At 44.3% G+C, this 18972-nt stretch overlaps 2 protein-coding genes and 1 long non-coding RNA gene across 4 annotated transcripts; all 3 read right to left on the bottom strand.

The window, feature by feature from the left end:
- Window positions 1-8655: 8655 nt before the first annotated feature.
- On the bottom strand, window positions 8656-11813 carry LOC124668414 (integrin-linked protein kinase 1-like). Of its 2 annotated transcripts, XM_047205559.1 has the most exons (12): window positions 11114-11813; window positions 10955-11029; window positions 10760-10864; window positions 10583-10668; window positions 10364-10484; window positions 10182-10261; window positions 9971-10033; window positions 9705-9826; window positions 9540-9625; window positions 9315-9421; window positions 9094-9222; window positions 8656-8942 (listed from the first exon to the last, which is right to left on the bottom strand). In XM_047205559.1, exons 1-12 carry the CDS (start codon window positions 11567-11569, stop codon window positions 8936-8938), a joined length of 1437 nt encoding a protein of 478 aa, XP_047061515.1. In that variant the 5' UTR covers window positions 11570-11813; the 3' UTR covers window positions 8656-8935. The 2 variants fall into 2 exon arrangements, with proteins under 2 accessions (XP_047061515.1, XP_047061513.1); XM_047205557.1 differs by having other exon boundaries at window positions 8656-9222.
- Window positions 11814-16010: 4197 nt separating this feature from the next.
- LOC124667041 lies at window positions 16011-16231 on the bottom strand. The gene is made up of 2 exons (XR_006991138.1): window positions 16141-16231; window positions 16011-16047 (listed from the first exon to the last, which is right to left on the bottom strand). It is a non-coding gene; the product is annotated as an uncharacterized LOC124667041 (long non-coding RNA).
- Window positions 16232-18027: 1796 nt separating this feature from the next.
- LOC124662030 (auxin-responsive protein SAUR36-like) lies at window positions 18028-18456 on the bottom strand. Its single transcript, XM_047199915.1, has one exon. The coding sequence runs from the start codon at window positions 18454-18456 to the stop codon at window positions 18028-18030; it is 429 nt and encodes a 142-aa protein (XP_047055871.1).
- Between the last annotated feature and the right edge of the window lie 516 nt (window positions 18457-18972).

The following is an 18972-nucleotide window of genomic DNA, read 5'->3' as shown; positions in this document are numbered from 1 at the left end:
GGCGCCGGAATCTCTGGTGTTGCGCCGCACTACATCCCGCCGCCATCAACCTTCAACGTGCTTCTTGGCTCCTCCTGGTTCGATAAACCTTGGTTTCTTTCTGAGGGAAAACTTGCTGCTGTGCGCATCATACCTTCCTCTTGGGGTTGCCCAACGAACGTGTGAAATACACGCCATCAACAACACAATCACAGAACTTTACCCCAACGTAACAGTGAGGTTGTCAATCTCACCGGCTTGCTGTAAACAAAGGATTAGATGTATTGTGTGAAAGATGATGATTGTTTGCAAAGAACAGTAAAGAACAATTGCAGTAGATTGTATTTCAGATGTAAAGAATTGGACCGGGGTCCACAGTTCACTAGTGGTGTCTCTCCCATAAGATAAGCAGATGTTGGGTGAACAAATTACAGTTGGGCAATTGACAAATAAAGAAGGCATAACAATGCGCATACATATATCATGATGATTACTATGAGATTTAATTAGGGCATTACGACAAAGTACATAGACCGCTATCCAGCATGCATCTATGCCTAAAAAGTCCACTTTCAGGTTATCATCCGAACCCCTTCCAGTATTAAGTTGTAAACAACAGACAATTGCATTAAGTATGGTGCGTAATGTAATCAACACAAATATCCTTAGACAAAGCATCGATGTTTTATCCCTAGTGGCAACAGCACATCCACAACCTTAGAACTTTCCGTCACATCGTCCTGCATTTAATGGAGGCATGAACCCACTATCGAGCATAAATACCCCTCTTGGAGTCACAAGTATCAACTTGGCCGGAGCCTCTACTAGCAACGGAGAGCATGCAAGAACATAAATAACATATATGATAGATTGATAATCAACTTGACATAGTATTCAATATTCATCGGATCCCAACAAACACAACATGTAGAATTACAAATAGATGATCTTGATCATGATAGGCAGCTCACAAGATCTAACATGATAGCAAATGAGGAGAAGACAACCATCTAGCTACTGCTATGGACCCATAGTCCAGGGGTGGACTACTCACACATCGATCCGGAGGCGATCATGGCGATGAAGAGACCTCCGGGAGATGATTCCCCTCTCCGGCAGGGTGCCGGAGGCGATCTCCCGAATCCCCCGAGATGGGATTGGCGGCGGCGTCTCTGGAAGGTTTTCCGTATCGTGGCTCTCGGTACTGGGGGTTTCGCGACGAAGGCTTTAATTAGGCTGAAGGGCAGGTCAGGAGGCATCACGGAGGACCCACACAACAGGGCCGCGCGGCCAGGGCCCAGGCCGCGCCGCCCTGGCGTGTCGTCGCCCCGTGGCCCCACTTCGTGACTCCTTCGGTCTTCTGGAAGCTTCGTGTAAAAATAGGACCCTGGGCGTTGATTTCGTCCAATTCCGAGAATATTTCCTTACTAGGATTTCTGAAACAAAAAACAGCTGAAAACAGCAACTGGCTCTTTGGCATCTCGTCAATAGGTTAGTGCCAGAAAATGCATAATAATGACATATAATGTGTATAAAACATGTGAGTATCATCATAAAAGTAGCATGGAACATAAGAAATTATAGATACGTTTGGGACGTATCAGGCAGCACCCTGCCTTCCATTATGCCATAGTTGAATCATTAGCCAATGCACTAGACAAACAAAATGAGGCCTCATAAATTGGATCACACTGCAGGCAAAGGGACTGTCCGCAAACTAAGTCCAGTGTGCAATAAATATGACATACACGACTAAGTTTGAGGGCAGCATCCTGCCTTCGTTGTGCCATAGTTAAATCATTGACCATTGCACAACTGAAGAAGTACAAACATGCAAAGCAAGGTAGCATAGGCCTCATACAATGAGAATATATGGTGGAGATGTTTGATCAGAACCAATGGCATGGTGATGTTCAGTCATGCCATAGGTTCTGATCAATCATCTCCTCATACTATGATACCCGGTTATAATCATCGTCCTACTCGCACAACTATCTGAACATGCTAAACCCCAGCACAAAAAACTCTTCCCCTCTTTGTATGCACAGTAAGATCTGACAGTTTTAGCAATCCACAGTCCGATCGAGGAAGGATCTACCGCAATTCGATATTAGTGTAACAAATCTAAGCAAATCCACACCGTGAAAAGCAAGAACTTGACAAGAACAACAATAAATGGGGACGAACACCTTGCAAACATCAATCCGAACGCTATCCTAATGGAAACCCTAGCAGATTTAATGTGCATGTCGTTGCAAATGACCGAGATTGGCATGTTCTGGCACAACGAGTACCAAGGTGACAAGGAGAGGTCGTTACCGCCATTGTTCCGGTCGAGGACGAGCTCGAGGTCGCGGGCGACCTTGAGATGCTGATACGTCCCAAACGTATCTATAATTTCTTATGTTCCATGCTACTTTATTGATGATACTCACATGTTTTATACACATTATATGTCATTATTATGCATTTTTCGGCACTAACCTATTGACGAGATGCCGAAGAGCCAGTTGTTGTTTTCTCGCTGTTTTTGGTTTCAGTAAATCCTAGTAAGGAAATATTCTCGGAATTGGACGAAATCAACGCCCACGGTCCTATTTTTGCACGAAGCTTCCAGAAGACCGGAGAGGAAACGAAGTGGGGCCACGGGGCGACGACACAACAAGGCGGCGCGGCCTGGGCCCTGGCCGCGCGGCCCTGTTGTGTGGGTCCCCCGTGGCGCCTCCTGACCTGCCCTTCCGCCTACTTAAAGCCTTCGTCGCGAAACCCCCAGTACCGAGAGCCACGATACGGAAAACCTTCCAGAGACGCCGCCGCCAATCCCATCTCGGGGATTCGTGAGATCGCCTCCGGCACCCTACCGGAGAGGGGAATCATCTCCCGGAGGTCTCTTCATCGCCATGATTGCCTCCGGATCGATGTGTGAGTAGTTCACCCCCGGACTATGGGTCCATAGCAGTAGTTAGATGGTTGTCTTCTCCTCATTGTGCTATCATGTTAGATCTTGTGAGCTGCCTATCATGATCAAGATCATCTATTTGTAATCCTACATGTTGTGTTTGTTGGGATCCGATGAATATTGAATACTATGTCAAGTTGATTATAAATCTATCATATATGTTATTTATGTTCTTGCATGCTCTCCGTTGCTAGTAGAGGCTCGGCCAAGTTGACACTTGTGACTCCAAGAGGGAGTATTTATGCTCGATAGTGGGTTCATGCCTCCATTAAATCCGGGACAAGGATGTAAAAGTTCTAAGGTTGTGGATGTGCTGTTGCCACTAGGGATAAAACATCGATGCTTTGTCTAAGGATATTTGTGTTGATTACATTACGCACCATACTTAATGCAATTGTCTCGTTGTTTACAACTTAATACCGGAGGGGGTTCGGATGGTAACCTCGAAGGTGGACTTTTTAGGCATAGATGCATGCCGGATAGCGGTCTATGTACTTTGTTGTAATGCCCCGATTAAATCTCATAGTACTCATCATGATATATGTATGTGCATTGTTATGCCTTCTTTATTTGTCAATTGCCCAACTGTAATTTGTTCACCCAACATCTGCTATCTTATGGGAGAGACACCACTAGTGAACTGTGGACCCCGGTCCTATTCTTTACATCTAAAATACAATATGCTGCAATTGTTCTTTACTGTTCTTCGCAAACAACCATCATCCACACTATACATCTAATCCTTTGTTTACACCAAGCCGGTGAGATTGACAACCTCACTGTTACGTTGGGACAAAGTTCTGTGATTGTGTTGTGCAGGTTCCACGTTGGCGCCGGAATCCCTGGTGTTGCGCCGCACTACACTCCTCCGCCATCAACCTTCAACGTGCTTCTTGACTCCTACTGGTTCGATAAACCTTGGTTTCTTACTGAGGGAAACTTGCTGCTATACGCATCACACCTTCCACTTGGAGTTCCCAATGGGCGTGTGCTTTACGCGTCATCAATGCCGATGAAGACTGCGGAGCAGGTTGCGGCCGATGTCACGGTGCTGCTCCCCGATGTCTCCTCCCCGGTATAGGTGCTCCTTCGTGCGGCGGTGCGGCGGATTGGTCGGCGGGAGGGGAACCGCCGGGTGATGTGACAGTCTGGGGGAGGTGAGAGTGCGATCGCGAGTGAGAGGAAGGAGAGGGGCGGTGACGGTAATTATGGCGCGTGTTCCCGAAGGGACGCGGCGTTTCCACCTCCCTTCTCCACGCGTGCAGGCTTCTGGCCGCAACGGGCCTGCCCCTGGAGAAACTGCCATTCCAGGCGTTCCTCCAGGGTCTATCCTGGGGGTGCTTTAAAATTCGGTTCATGCAAGAACGCAGTGGGCTGCCGGCATCCAAACGGATCGAAATTTGTTGAGCTGATGCGAGCCAAGGTCTATCCAGGCTACCAAACACGCCTCTAATGTTGCCATTCTACATCTCTACGTACTCAGTTGTGTTGCTATAGCATACTGACAGACCCTCCAGGCAAGCATATTAATCTTAGGTGGTACTGAGCATTGCCATATTTTTTGTCCCATTACCAACACGCCATATTACACCCTGCTTGTGTATTTGATTTTTTTTTTTGAAATGGGGATATACACGATGATGCACACGATCATTTATTAAAAAGGTTCGAGTTCAGTATTGTTTTACAACTGAAGCCTCACCAAGAATTGATACAAAAATCAACCAGCGAAAAAAACACAAAATGCTCTGAGTACACATCAATGTAGTCTCCTAGTATGACGCCAGCCAGCCTGACACCGGATATCCTGAGCGACCATCTGGAGCCGTATGCATCCAGAAACCATGGCACCCCGCTGTCCCTCCGGCGAAAGGAGGTCCCAAAGATGAACCCAATGTGACACCATATGGATAACCTGCAAGAAATGAAAAGATTGTTTTTTGTTAAAGATAATATCATTTCTGACCCTCCATATGGACCAACATAAAGCAAAAATCTCAATCCGGATAAAAACCTTAGATTGTCTATCTACTCCATTCAATCGATTACCAAACATATTAGTAGTATTGATTGGAGGTGGAAGATCATACGTGAAATTAACTGTACGCCAAAAAAGCTTAGCTAAAGAACACTCAAACAAAAGATGTTGAATAGTTTCCTCGTCTCCATAAAAAACACATTTCGTGCACCAATTCCAGTGTCGTTTGGCTAGATTATCTTTAGTTAATAGAATCTTATTACCCAGAAACCACATGAATATCTTTATCTTGAGAGGAATTTTAACCTTTCAGAGATACTTTCTCAAAAAAGGGGTATGGTCACTCAAAAGGTTCTCATACATAGACTTCACCGTAAATAAACCATTAGGTGTGAGACCCCAGACAAAACGATTATTTTCTTCATTCAAGTTTACCATCATCAGTTTGCGACACAATTGTAACCATGAAGTCCATTTGTTACCACTCAACACCCGGTCGAAAGCTTGTGTATTTGATTTGTTCGCTGAAAACACTGTATCGAGTAAAAAACTATTGGGGTAACACTTAGCCTACAGTATCTGTGCGCAAAGTGAGTTGGGATATTGCAGCAAGCACCATGCTTGGCGAGCTAGTAGGGCTTGGTTAAAAAGTCTCATGTCACGGAATCCTACAACACCATAGCTCTTGGATCATAGCATGATATCCCTGGCAACTTTGTGCGTCTTTTCTTCATCCATTCTCTGCTCATCTTTGTTAATTCATCACACAGAGCCATGGGCAATTTAAAGTTCATCACATAAACAGGTATAGCTTGTGCAATTAATTTAATGAGGACCTCTTTTGCGATATGTTTTCTAACTATACATGTTAAACACATAATATTCTAAAATATTTCCCTTTATTTGTGTTATCACCAGATTTTGGTCAAATCAGAAGGTGGGCCGCGATCAGGATGGGCTTAAAGAAATATACATGGAGGATTACGTGAATCGGCCTGTTATACCAAGTTGGGCTTAATTGCCCGTGTATCTGTAACATATTAGATCGTATCTTAGTTTAGAGAGTAGAATCTTACTCGTGCACGGTTTGGTGCACGCCCACATTAGAAAGTCCGCTGGACTATAAATATGTACCTAGGGTTTATGGAATAAACAACAACTCACGTTCAACCCCAAACAAACCAATCTCGGCGCATCGCCAACTCCTTCGTCTCGAGGGTTTCTATCAGGTAAGCGACATGCTGCCTAGATCGCATCTTGCGATCTAGGCAGCACAAGCCCCACGTTGTTCATGCGTTGCTCGTATCGAAGCGCTTTTGATGGCGAGCAACGTAGTTATCATTAGATGTGCTAGGGTTAGCATTGTTCTTCGTTTAAGCATGCTTACGTAGTGCAACCCTTGCATATCTAGCCGCCCTCACGCCTATCTCAGGTGTGGGGGCGGCACCCCGCTTGATCATTATTTAGTAGATCTGATCCGTTACGATTGCTCCTTGTTCTACAAGGATTAGTTTAATATCTGCAATAGTTAGGCCTTACAAAGGGGGGGAGGATCCAGTGGCACGTAGGGTGGCGTTCGCAAGTCCTAAACAGGATGTTCCGAGGATCAACTTCATGTTGGTTTTTAGGCCTTGTTTAGGATCGGCTTACGAGCACCGTGCGTGGCCGCGAGGCCCAACCTCGGAGTAGGATGATCCGATTATGCGGTGAAAACCCTAAATCGTCGTAGATCTAATTAGCTTTATCTTGATCAAGCAGGACCACCAAGTATTCGTGCACCCCGTACGAATCATGGGTGGATCGGCTCTTTGAGCCGATTCACAGGATAACCCGAGAGCCGATCGAGGCTCGTATTTAACGTTTACATGTATGCCCTGCAGAAACTAAGCGAGGCATCCCCATCACCTTCCTGGCCAGGTATAGGTCAGGTGGCACGCCCTTGCACTTCGCATCGCCGCGTGTGACCAGAAGAGCATTGCGGGCCGTCGCTCGGAGGGGTCTCAGCCAGCCGCAGCTCTAGGCTCTTCCCGGCTCTACGGTGTTGACAAGGCCGCTGCCCGCCGGTGGGTTTTGGCAGTCAACAATTTGTTAAATCATTTTAGTTTGGTGGCTTCATGAATCTTTCTTTTTATCCATAGTTGAATTAGCTGGACCAATATGTGAGATTATTATGTTATTTTATGGTTTTGTTCTTGTACTAAATTGTCTAGTTGTGTTCAAGAGCCCCATTTATTTGCTTTGTTGGTGTGGTTGTTGGTTCGTTTTAAGAAACCACATTGACGCAAAGAGCATAACTCCCTTTCTTTGTTCAACACATCGAAAATTAGTACAAGAAAAATTGTTCTTACAACAATATCCCTACTTATGACATTGTAATAGTCACTCCTAAACCCCCATACTTGGTACTACCTGTCTAGTTAGTTCATTGGTTGGTTTATGGGGGAGGGAGGAGGAGGGGAGGGGTAGAGGCAGCCATCCAAACATTTCATTAACTAGAAATATGTATTCTCCACATTTCTCTTATACAACATTTTGCCTCTAGATAGACGGTCCCAACTTAACCTTGGAAAACTTGATTTGTAAATATCTAGCTACAACTATTTGTTTATTGGCCATGAAGCATGGTATCTATTTTATTATACACCTTTATGAGATATACCTTCTATCTTGCAATTTACCAACATTTCAGGAAGCTTCTCAAGTATACGCTGCGTATTTATCAACATGCACAAACGACTTTGCTAACTCATGTTTACAATATTTCAAATTTCAAATGGAGCAACTTATTTTCTGAATAATCTAGAAGATTTTTGAAGTATATTAATGAGAAGGTAAAGTCTATTGTTCTACAAAAAAATCCATTTGAGGAAACATACTTGATGTTTCACTCCAAGTTTTAGTTAAATGATTTATCTTTGAGCGTGGCACAAGGCTTCACCAAGCACTGGAAAAGGAGGGATTAGGGCTCGGTGGTGTTCCGCCGATCCTTTTTAATTTCCTACTCTAATTCTCATGTGAGTCAAATTTTCAGCTCAATTTGATAGTGCCATTGGGAATCCTATGGCAAACCGACTAAGATACAAGATCATAAGTTGAAATGATTGTTGTAAAATGGTGTGTACCTCTTAACCGTTAGGTTCTGTCAAAAAAATCCCCACATCAACGCTATGAGTATGAAAAGGGTTGCAGGAATTTAATAAAAAAATCCAAAACAAACATAAAATTCTTACTTGTTTATGTGTGGCATTTGTTTCAGTTACACACGTGGAGAAATCTTTTTGTATATTTTTGTACATATACAAATATCATGAAGTAATTTTCTTGAAGAATTGGAATGTTTAAAAGTATTGAGATTACACAACAAATAACGTAGTATGAGGTTATGTGCGCACTTCCATGTTGTCCAACATACTAGCTTCAAGTTCAACCAATGTCATATGTATAATGTTATCATTTATTAATAGTGAAATAAGAAAGGCTATACACATCGATTGATGCAGAGGCCGAGGCTGTCCCTTTTCAAGAATAAAAAAGTAAACGTTATTATTACTACATTAACCTTTCTTATTTTCAGGCTGGTATTCTCCCCATTTTGATAAGGTGGGAACGATTTGTGAGTGATCGTTTTAAAGTTCAGTGAATTGCGAAAAATTCTCAAACAACCCAACTATATGTAGGTTGCCACTAATCACGCTAGTCATTTTATCAAGAAGTCATACATCTTAAGGCGGTGACAGCATAAACATATCATCAGGATATCCTAGATGATCATTATTGTGTTCAGGCTCTGTTTAACAATAATGCAGCAGCAAAAATAATAACGTATACGTGTTGTCTCTCTCTCTCTCTCATCCAATTTAACTCAGACATTGTTTATATAATTACAGTATGTACTCGACATGCCACGTGGATAAGGATATGGCGATCCTCCAGGCTCCAGCTCTATCAGAACCCATAGCAGACGCTCCTCAGCTAGAAGCGGCATGTTCTCCTACGTACGTACACAGAGAGGTCCCGTATCATTTCCTGTCGGACAAATGCAGAGAAGAAAACTTTCAGTGATCATTCATTTCTGGATAGTAGTACCGTTCAGTAAGTGTTCACAGCTCAGTAGCTGTGGACTCTTTCTTTTCTTTTGATTTTGAGTCTGAAACGGTTAAGTCGCCGGGATACGGACCAGATCTTCAGAGACTCCTTCCAGGACCCTTGCTTGGCGCAGTGTTCGTAAATCTTGTCCAGCCGGATGATGATCTCCGAGAACGTCGGCCGCGCCATCGTATGTGTCTCCCAGCACTCCTCAATCAGCCTGCACATAGCAGAGGAAGAAGAAGCGCGGTCAGTTCACTGTAGTGCTAGTTTATCGTCTACGGACCTTCTGTTCTCATATTCGGAACTCACGCTTTGAAGTCTGAAGGATATCCCTTGAGCCTGTTCTTCAGGGATGGCCGGATTCCCTCGTACCGAGTTACGTGGGTCGAATCCATATTGGGTAATCCTTCCACCATCTGACGATTATATTACACCACGAAATGTTTGAGTTGAAACCCAGATAACATACTGTGCTTTGTCGACAGTACTACAAACGAAGGAGATAAACGGTTTAAACAAAAAAGCTATACTGACCTCGTAAAGAATGAAGCCGAATGCATATGCGTCGACGCTCATGTCGAACACTTGGTTTCTGTACAGCTCAGGAGCAGTGTAGTAGCCTAAATTACAGAGGTGTACAATTAAGTTTGAAAGCATAATCTGAACATTTCTCATTTCGATGCTACTGAGTGGACTTACTGAAGGTGTCAACAAGGGCCTCGTGATTCATCAGTTTCACCTTGTCAGGAGCCATCTTGGACAGCCTCGTCAGCCCGAATCCCCCGACCTTCATTAGGCCTCCATTATCCAGGAAGATATTTCTGGCACCTTACCAAGATTCAAATAGTAAAGTAGGGCACAACCATGAAATGGTTTGCTTCCGAATACGCAAGTACATTTATCATTCCAAGAGAATGCAGAGAGGAAAACAGAGAACAATAAGTTGCTTCATTTCCTCATCTTACTTTGGCTTTAGGTCGCAGTGGATGATGGGGTCTGGCTTGCACTGATGCAGATAAGCCATGCCCCTGAACATCACGAGATAGCGGGGGCGACAAAAAAATCATTAGCACCGATGACATGGAAGCATATCGTTTTTCAGATGAAAAAATATGACGCGTGTTTCAATTTTCAGAGGTAGAAAAATCTTCTGTTGGGATCAGGAGCTAGATATACCTGGCAATATCAAGGGCATATCTTAGCACCTTTTGACCATGTAGCCTTCCTTTCCTCTGAATGTAGGCTGCTAAATCACCCTGTGTTAAGAATAACTTTCTGACTTAGTCATCTAAGGATACAGGTATGTGAGCTAGATGATGTCTTAGTCACATTTCAGTTTTGACAGCATGGTCTATTACATTTGGATGGTATTCGGAGACAATCATCATAGGTATGTTCTGTGTGACGGCTCCCATGAACTGAACCACGTTGGGGTGCCGCACCTTCTCGAATACTGTCAGCTCATGCCTGAAAGAGTTTCTGTAATAACAGATGAAAATAAACAGGATTTGTTCTTGTCAGATAAGCTGGTTGTTCACTTTGGACTGAAGCATTGAGCATTGAGGTGTTCATCTCACACGGCTTCTTGATCGCCGTAGCTCTCTCTGTCGACTATTTTAACGGAAACCTTGGTGCCGTTCCATTTCGCAACTTGGTACGTGCCCTGTTTGATGCGTGTACAATCAGTCCCTCTTATTCGATTTCCCATTTTCATTCTGTTCTCGAACCGAAAATGGAAAGGAAATAGATTGTACCTTGAGCACTTCATCCCCTTTCCGGAACTGGAGCTCGCCGGGGTTCAGCTCGTACTCTGGTATCTCCCCGGGGGTCGACGCCATCATCGGCGTCCTCCTGTTTCTCTGCAGATTATACGAGATCAGAGGAACAACACATGCATGAAGTACGAGTTATCATTTAAATCAGAGACAGTTAAAGTGGTGGAAAGATACCGGGATCTTTGCACCATGAGATTTCAGAATATCGTAGATGTCCATGTGGCCGTAACACTTGGCATCGGCCACAGCCTATATATATGGTCAGAGAAACCAAATGAGAAGATCGATCATCTGACGACGTGTCAACATTCGAGGGGAATTTTGATCACTGACCGTGCTGCCCCAGCGGTCGCGCGCGTCGATGTTGGCCTGCCAGTCGAGCAGGACGTCGACGACGTCGCGTTGGCCCTCGCAGGCGGCGATGTGCAGCGCGGTGCGGCCGTCGAGGTTGATGCTGTTGACGTCGACGCCGCCGCGGAGCAGCGCCTCGACGCCGCTCGCGTCGCCGTGGCACGCGAGGAAGAGCAGCTGCATGGTGGCGTCGAGGTTGTCCGGCACGGTGAGCTCCTGCGGGTCCGCGGCCACGGCGCTGACGGGGCTCTGGCTGCGCCCGCGACGCCGGTTCGGGTCCATGGACGACTGCCGCCCGAACAGGAACCGGCTCGCGGCGCGGCCCGTGCGGGGCGAGGATTCCATCGATGACTGCCGCCGGAGCTCCCCCGCCGGGCCATGCTTCAGCGACCCCGACGACACCTGCCGCTGCAGCGCCACCCTCATGCCGTTCTCCATTAACTTGACTTCGATCTTGTCCAAATCAAGAAATCTAGCTGCTGCGACCTTTGTTCAGGTACGAATTACAACCGTGGGCATCCGGGGGGCGGGTATGATCGATCGGGGTCCCCGAGGCACGAGAGGGTGCGCCGGAGAGCCCCGCGGAGATGGAGAGCTTTCGCGGTGATGGTGGTAGGCAGGGAAGAATGAGGAGATGAGAATAGGACAAGGAGAGAGGAGAGGAGATGAGAAGACGGGAGGGAATGGTGGATGGAAGGCCTCGTTTCTCGGAGACGACGAAGGAAGTTATAGCTAGCGCGGGCAGAACGGGATGGGAATGGGAATGGGATGGAGCCTTTTTGGCGCGTGTTTTTAAAATGCCGTTGGGAGTGGTAACCGTCGCTGCCGGGGAAATGGTCGCCGGAACCAAGTACGAAAGCTACTACTACCAGATGTGCTGTTATCAGCTTGTATTTGTGATAAATTCAAGCGAAAACGCCGAAAAGGATATTTGAGACTGCCATTACCCCTTTTCATAACAAGAAACACCATTTCTTTTGCTTTATTGTTACAGCACTTTGTGCATTTACCATTAAGTTGAAATGTGAATTTGAGCATTTTGTGACCTTCTTGTTTGTGCGTGCTTATCCTACCTCTTGTGTGATTTTAGGCCCGGGACAATAGGGGTGATATATATTTTTTTTTTTTGCATAAGCCACACTCTCATTACCTGACGCTTTTAGATATCGAGACGCACACCCAAAAGGTATCGGTTGTTGTAAGGCTAAGCTTAAAAGGCGCAAGTAAAAACTGTGTTGAGGAAAGTGTATGTGCGGGCGACGTAAATGATGTACATTGTGTGACATCAAGTAATCCTCAAATGTGTGAAATCAAGATATCCCTAAATGCGGAAACTCGGATCCTCATCAAACAAACACCAAATGTGTGATTAGATCAAAATGTATCAGTATCGTCATCTTGTAGTCGAGCTCTTGATTTATCGCTTGTGGCCTAGCTCTTGTTTGATGCCTGTTGAGGCTTTTGCGTAGAGAGTGGGTGAAGAGAAGGTATGGATAGGTAGGAGAGAAGTAACACATATCTATACTTCTTATAAAACAAAATCCCACTAAGTGCAATTAATATTTGTCTATCTCAACATGCAAGCTATCCATATCACCTACTTTCTTAGCCAATCATTTGTCCATTTATTATCTATTTCTACATGCAAGATATTTAGATTATCTATTTTTAACCATTAAACTAGCAATGTCATTCTTTTTATTTGCCGCTCGATTGATATTATCGCACCCTCATGCTATATCATTGCATAGTTAAGTCATGTGTAACTTGAACACCAAATAGTTTTGGTAATCAAATAAACTCTTTGCGAATTAAACTCAATGTTAATTATGAGCTCTTATATACGTAACCATACATGATATTTTTAAAAACGTAATGCCGCAATGTGCATGCATTTTTCATGCAAGCCATCCATATCATTTGGTTCTACAGTCGGTTGATTTCACCTTATATAAAGCAATCACGTACACCTCTGAAATATAACAATCTTGAAATTTTCAAATACTTATCCATTTCATACTTATTAAATTTAGTGTCTTAGCTATTATGGTCAACTAAATATTGCATATTCTGTAAACCAGGTTTTATGTGTTTTATTAGATTTTTTTTATAGAGATACCCGCTGCAACGCGCGACGTATCGTTCTAGTTCTATTGATCACATTGCCGTGAGGAAATGAAATAATAAAATTATATGTATGCAAAGGTATTAAAACACATTATTTTGTTGACAAGTATAATCCATGTTATTTCAATGACAATTACGGAATGACAACCCGTTGCCAATTTACTAATGAACACACTATAACTTGCTAAACACAAGTGACAAAAAAAATCATGCCATATTTTCAATTTACACTCGAGAAGTTTCTATAAGTTTCTTTACCTAATCCTAATACAAAGAACTATAAAGATATTTGTTAGGCCACATGTTTTGGAAAACTTGAATAATATATAGACTGATAAACCTGAGAAAACACACAAACACATAGACACATGCACTTGTATAGTATTCAGTTTATATACATCGCACTATATAACTAAGAACATAATAATTAATGTTTACCAAGTATTGTGTGGTTAACGATGATAATTAAGTAATAATAATAAAAATATACCAATTAACATTGTAGCATGATAAAACATAAGATCGAAAAAAGTATACGAGTTTAGTATAATTATATCTAGCTTAAGGGTCAAATATTACTTGGAACAACCCTGATTGGAAAGAGAAGATGTTAACCTACAGAACATGAACTTAATTGAGGTGTAGTTTTGGTTAATCTACACCCAAATCAGTTCTATGATAGAAAACCAAGATCAAATGTTGACTTGAGCTGCAGTCTCAACGATTTACCAAAGGGGAGCATAGAGATGAGGTACACCAAAGATTTATCTCATGACAATGACCAAATCAAGAGGGCAAAGACCTAGAAAGATTGGGCTGGATGGGTAGATAGTGGATGATATGGAGCACAAGATCACAAACCGAAGAGTATTCTAGGTTCACAAGAGAAGAGGGATGTGGAGAGAGGCCGATAGGGTGTAACAAGTCGCCTTCGGGGTGGAAGGAGCAGAAACTTCGTAGCCTAGGAGGAGATGGGCTCCGCCATTAGGATGGAAGGATTCAGCCCCTCTCATTGTGCCATAATCGAGAGAAAATGCAAAAGAGAGGTCATGGGTTGGGGTTTAGGGAGAAAATGCAAGGGAAATTTCAGATGAAATTGGCCAAAAACTCTTCAAACATGCTTTTCCGGATATTTGGGGATTTCATGTTTGCCGGGATAATCCCCTCAAAATCCCTTAAAAACACACTACCAAACAAGGCCTAATTCGGAGAGGGGGTTAGAAAAGTTCCGACCTCAAGTCTCAAGGACGCGATGGCACCTAAAATTTATACTCTTGTGGAAATGCCACAATATTAATTAAGACACGGCTTTACATATACGGTAGTGGAATGAGCTTTAGAAAATTGCGATGGAAGGTCAAGGTACTCAAGGAGGATGCTGAAACTCCTTTGATGGACACGGGGACTTTAGTGAGAAATGATGTTGTTGCTGATGGTATGCTTATAATGTACTCAGTATCCCCCGCAAAAAAGAAAAGTACTCCGTACTCTGTATCCACTATCCATCAAATGCCACAAGTGCCCTTTTCCCGGTGGTTACGGCTGGAGATATTGAAGCCCTTGTTATACACTGACATATCGAAAGCAACAGTAGAGCCACCTTGGAACGCAACTGCAACATACACGAGCAATCTCCACCCACGTCGGCAACGACGGCAAGTCGATCTGTATCCCATGCCTGCGCCTGGCCACGGCGCCCTCGCGTGCATAGCGTTTCGCCATCGGAACCCATCTCGCGATGGCCCTCTCGCTCAACAGTCCACGCGCAGCGCAAGGACCAGTCTTGATCCCCCTCACCAAGTCGAGCTGTCACTGGAGTGATGGAACCCCAAAGAGCGTCCATCGCTCCATCTTGGTCAGCTCAAAGGTACCTCTCGTGCTACTCGACGCAGTCTGTATGGCTCACAAGTCACAAGGTACTTTTTCGACGCTGCAGCCTGCCAGCCTGAAGGCACGCACAACCTGAAGCAACTGCACGTGGAGGTTTCCGTTTTATTATTCCTGGGTGTTTCAACTGGTTTGCTTCTCCTTGATTTCGGGCCCCGGGTGGGTTTGCATGTGATCATCACGGAGTACGCCAGAAGCTATCACTTGCCTTTCTGTTGTTTTAACTAGAGAAATGTCATGACATCATGACGGGAAGAATGAAGTGTTGACCTACTATTTTTATCCCTTCTACAAGCTAATATTTACTTTTCTGTTGTTTCACCTAGATTATCAAAAAAAAAAAAACGCGACCAACCCAGGCACTAGCACCCGTTGGCATTTTTATAGAAGAAAACTCCTGAGCACCCCGCCGAACCCAAGGTTCGAACCCGGGCAGCCCCGGCCCTATGTATTTTGGTGCCCTTGGGCGACGTAAGAAAAAGGGCCCTTTCAAAACGATATGTAGTATAACTAGATATATATATATATATATATAAACTCTTAGTTTGTTCGCATATTACAGTAAAAATAATTATAAAATGGCAGCAAAATATAAAATGCATTTTGTACTAGTTTCGTTACCTCAAATAAAGATCAAATTACCATGAGTACTTCGACAATTATGCTTCAATGCTTCTCCAAAAAGCTTCTCCGCGCATTCCTCGATGCAAAATCATTGATAATTGTTTCAAGATCAATGTTTTCCAAGATATCCTTCTCAATACAACATGTAGCCAAGTCATTCAATCTATCTTGTAACATAGTTGACCTTAAACAATTTTTTAGCAGCTTCAGTTTAGAGAAACAAATTCTCTTCTTCTTTTTCGCAGCACCAGACAATTGTTTTGGCGGCATTGTAACACCTATAGTGATGAATGAATTTACATCAAATTAAAATCCTAAAAATAGTTCTGGATTAGAAGAAAGAATTAGCCGGGAATCAGTCAAGAACTTACAAAGAGGTCGGACGGGCCGGGCGAGGCGAACGCCGGGAAGAGATCGGCCAGGCGACTGGGAAGAGTCGAAGAGATCGGCGACGGTGAGGCGACTGGCGAGGGGACTGGGCGAGGCGCTGTGCGCTGATCGATACGGCGACCGGGAAGGCGGCGAGTAGCTGATCGGTACGATTCACGTATCGAGCCGAACGCAGCATAAGTACGATTCACGCTGATCGGAACGATTCACGTATTCACGTCCCTGATTTCCTTCGGCAATGGGCCTGCTGACCAAAAAAAAAAATCAGCTCATATAGTGTAGAAATAAAGCCTCCATCTTGGGCCCCCCCAGGCCTGGGCCCTTGGCGACCGCCCAAGCCTGCCAAGGGTCAGGGCCGGCCCTGAACCCGGGTGGGCAGCGTGTGCTCCCGCACGCCTTGCCACCAGACTGACAGTCTGTTCTCAATTCACCTAGATTATCACATACGAGCCGTTATAGGAAACGGAAGCACGGAAAAGGAGATGCACATCCCAGTGCCGCAAACAGGCACATGCTAGCCTTCCAATTTACTGCAACTCTGCAAGGGAACATTGTTTCTGAACGTAACTTTCTCTCTCAAACTCAAGGACAACATACGTTGGTTCAGTCGACTCGTTTTCCATGCATCCATCCGCAGAACGGGACATAAAACACGGAAAAAGTAATGAATCATATCTGCAACATGTAAGGCTGCAGCCTCCCACAGATAACCAAAAACTAGAGGAACTACAAGGCCACGATGTACCCGACCGCGGCAATGTCATCGTTGATCTTGTGCAATCCGAGCCCTCCTTGTTTCTTCTCACAATCCCGTAACGGTGCACCGAAGAGCCCTTGGTTAACGGTGAAGCTTAGCAGCCGGAAACGACCCGTCAGACTGTTGCAGAACTGAAGACCCTGGGAAGCTGGCCATGGAGTCCCGTGTTGTCGAGATGCAAAGACATAAGCCCTGCGATGCCCAGAATTCCATACCAGATTGAGATTGACCTTGTGGATGATCATTCAGCAACTCTTGTAAGGACATCAAGCATTGGACGTCATTGTTGGAACCAAAACACGCCGATAAGCTGCCTGTGCTAATCAGCACCAACCAGAGGAACTTTGTATCATCAGGTAACATGACAGAACTCAGCAGTGCATGGACAATAATGTACTCTTCCCAGTTTACTTCTGAATTGCCGATACTGAAGCCCTGGTTGGAGCTGCTTCAGATGAGGCAAATAACAAGTTATAATTTGGAAAACCTTCTCAGGAAATTAACATTTACGACTGTACAAAAGTAATTTTTTAAAGCACATAATTTCATTCAACCTAAAGCAAACTTGCAGAGCAATAGTAAATCTAGGCTAGTAGAAAACTCAAGACCTTGGAGAAAACGGCCCTGTAAGCCCCATGTTCCCAAGATGCAAAACTGTTGCCGTGTTAGGGTGGCAGTGGCACAACTCCAACTGTACAGAATTACCTCCTCTGACTCGCAATTCCAAAGTCCTGGAGCTGCTTCAAAAGAGAAAATATACAAGTCATTTTTTCATGTGTTACTTGTTTTCCCGTAAAGGAGCACATCGCAGTTTGATACTCAGCATGACAAGATTTTCCCAGATATAAGAGCAACATACTCGTGCAGCTCAAATGTTAGCATGTTACAGCACCTTAAGATGAGAATTCAGAGACATCTGACAAGGTAGCCAGGAGAGACATGTAATGAAATGTTGAGCTCAGTAGCTCCACCACTTAATCCATGGAAAGCAGACATCAGAAACTATTGGAAAAGACTGAAACATGTTTGTTCCTGTTCCATTTACTTTCTGCCACATGAAAATATTTACATCGTGCCTAAGTAAACAAAAGACTAAGCAGCCAGTCTATCTTCAGAAGCTACAAACAACAACTTGCTGACTAAGTTCCATGGGTGAAGCCAAGCCATTTCCTTGGTGGCAAGAACTCACTACAGAGCTCAGGAAGGCCCTCTCGACCTCTTCTGATGCATTTCTTCTGATCAAGCACATGACATACTCCGTCTCTGCAGCATCACAAAGCGAAGTGATCCTTCCATCGCTTCCGAAGCCAAACTCCTCCTGAGACATCCTCAGGAGCTCAGCAAAGATGGTCGTGCCAAGGTATGCTAGTGGGACCTTGAACAGCCTTCCATCTGCAGAGTACATGATGCAGTGGCCCTCCGGTGCCACAGATGTGTAGCACTCATCGTCCGCTGCCACCAAATTAAGCCGCTTCCTCCTGAGATCAGCCATCCTCTCCCACTTCTTTGCCATCTGAGCAAATTTCTTTGTACTGATCATGGTTGCTTCTTCCTTCTTTGCTCAAAGGTTAGAGAATTTTGTATCAGGTAGTGTGCAGCTAGCTGTGGTGTTTAGGTTGTGAGGAGGCGATGAACTGATGAAGCACATGTGTTAGGATTATGGATTTATAGGTGAGCGGAAAGAGAAGAATGCAGCTAGCAAGGGACAATTCCATGAGCTCAGAACATGGAATGCTGCATGGGGCCATCCAATAGTAACAGTATATGCTTGGACATCGTAACATGCTGCCATACTTGCCTGTTCTAGTATCTAAGCTAAGAGGCATATGACTCATGAGGACTGAATGCAAGTTGTGTAGTGAAATTGATAGATATATATGAATATTTTGATGCCTGCATATCACAATGTAATGCCATACTGACTTGTTTCCGTGTCTAAGCTGAGAGGCACATGTCACATGACGACTACATGAAAGTTGTGCCTTGAGATATAGATATATAATCGAAGAGTTGTTCATACTTCATACCCATAATACATTGTTGATGAACTACCAGA

This window comes from Lolium rigidum, chromosome 6 (genome assembly GCF_022539505.1).
Source record: "Lolium rigidum isolate FL_2022 chromosome 6, APGP_CSIRO_Lrig_0.1, whole genome shotgun sequence".
Lineage (NCBI taxonomy): Eukaryota > Viridiplantae > Streptophyta > Magnoliopsida > Poales > Poaceae > Lolium > Lolium rigidum.
Note: the sequence above shows the minus strand (reverse complement) of the source record. Positions and strands in the feature narration are given on the sequence as shown.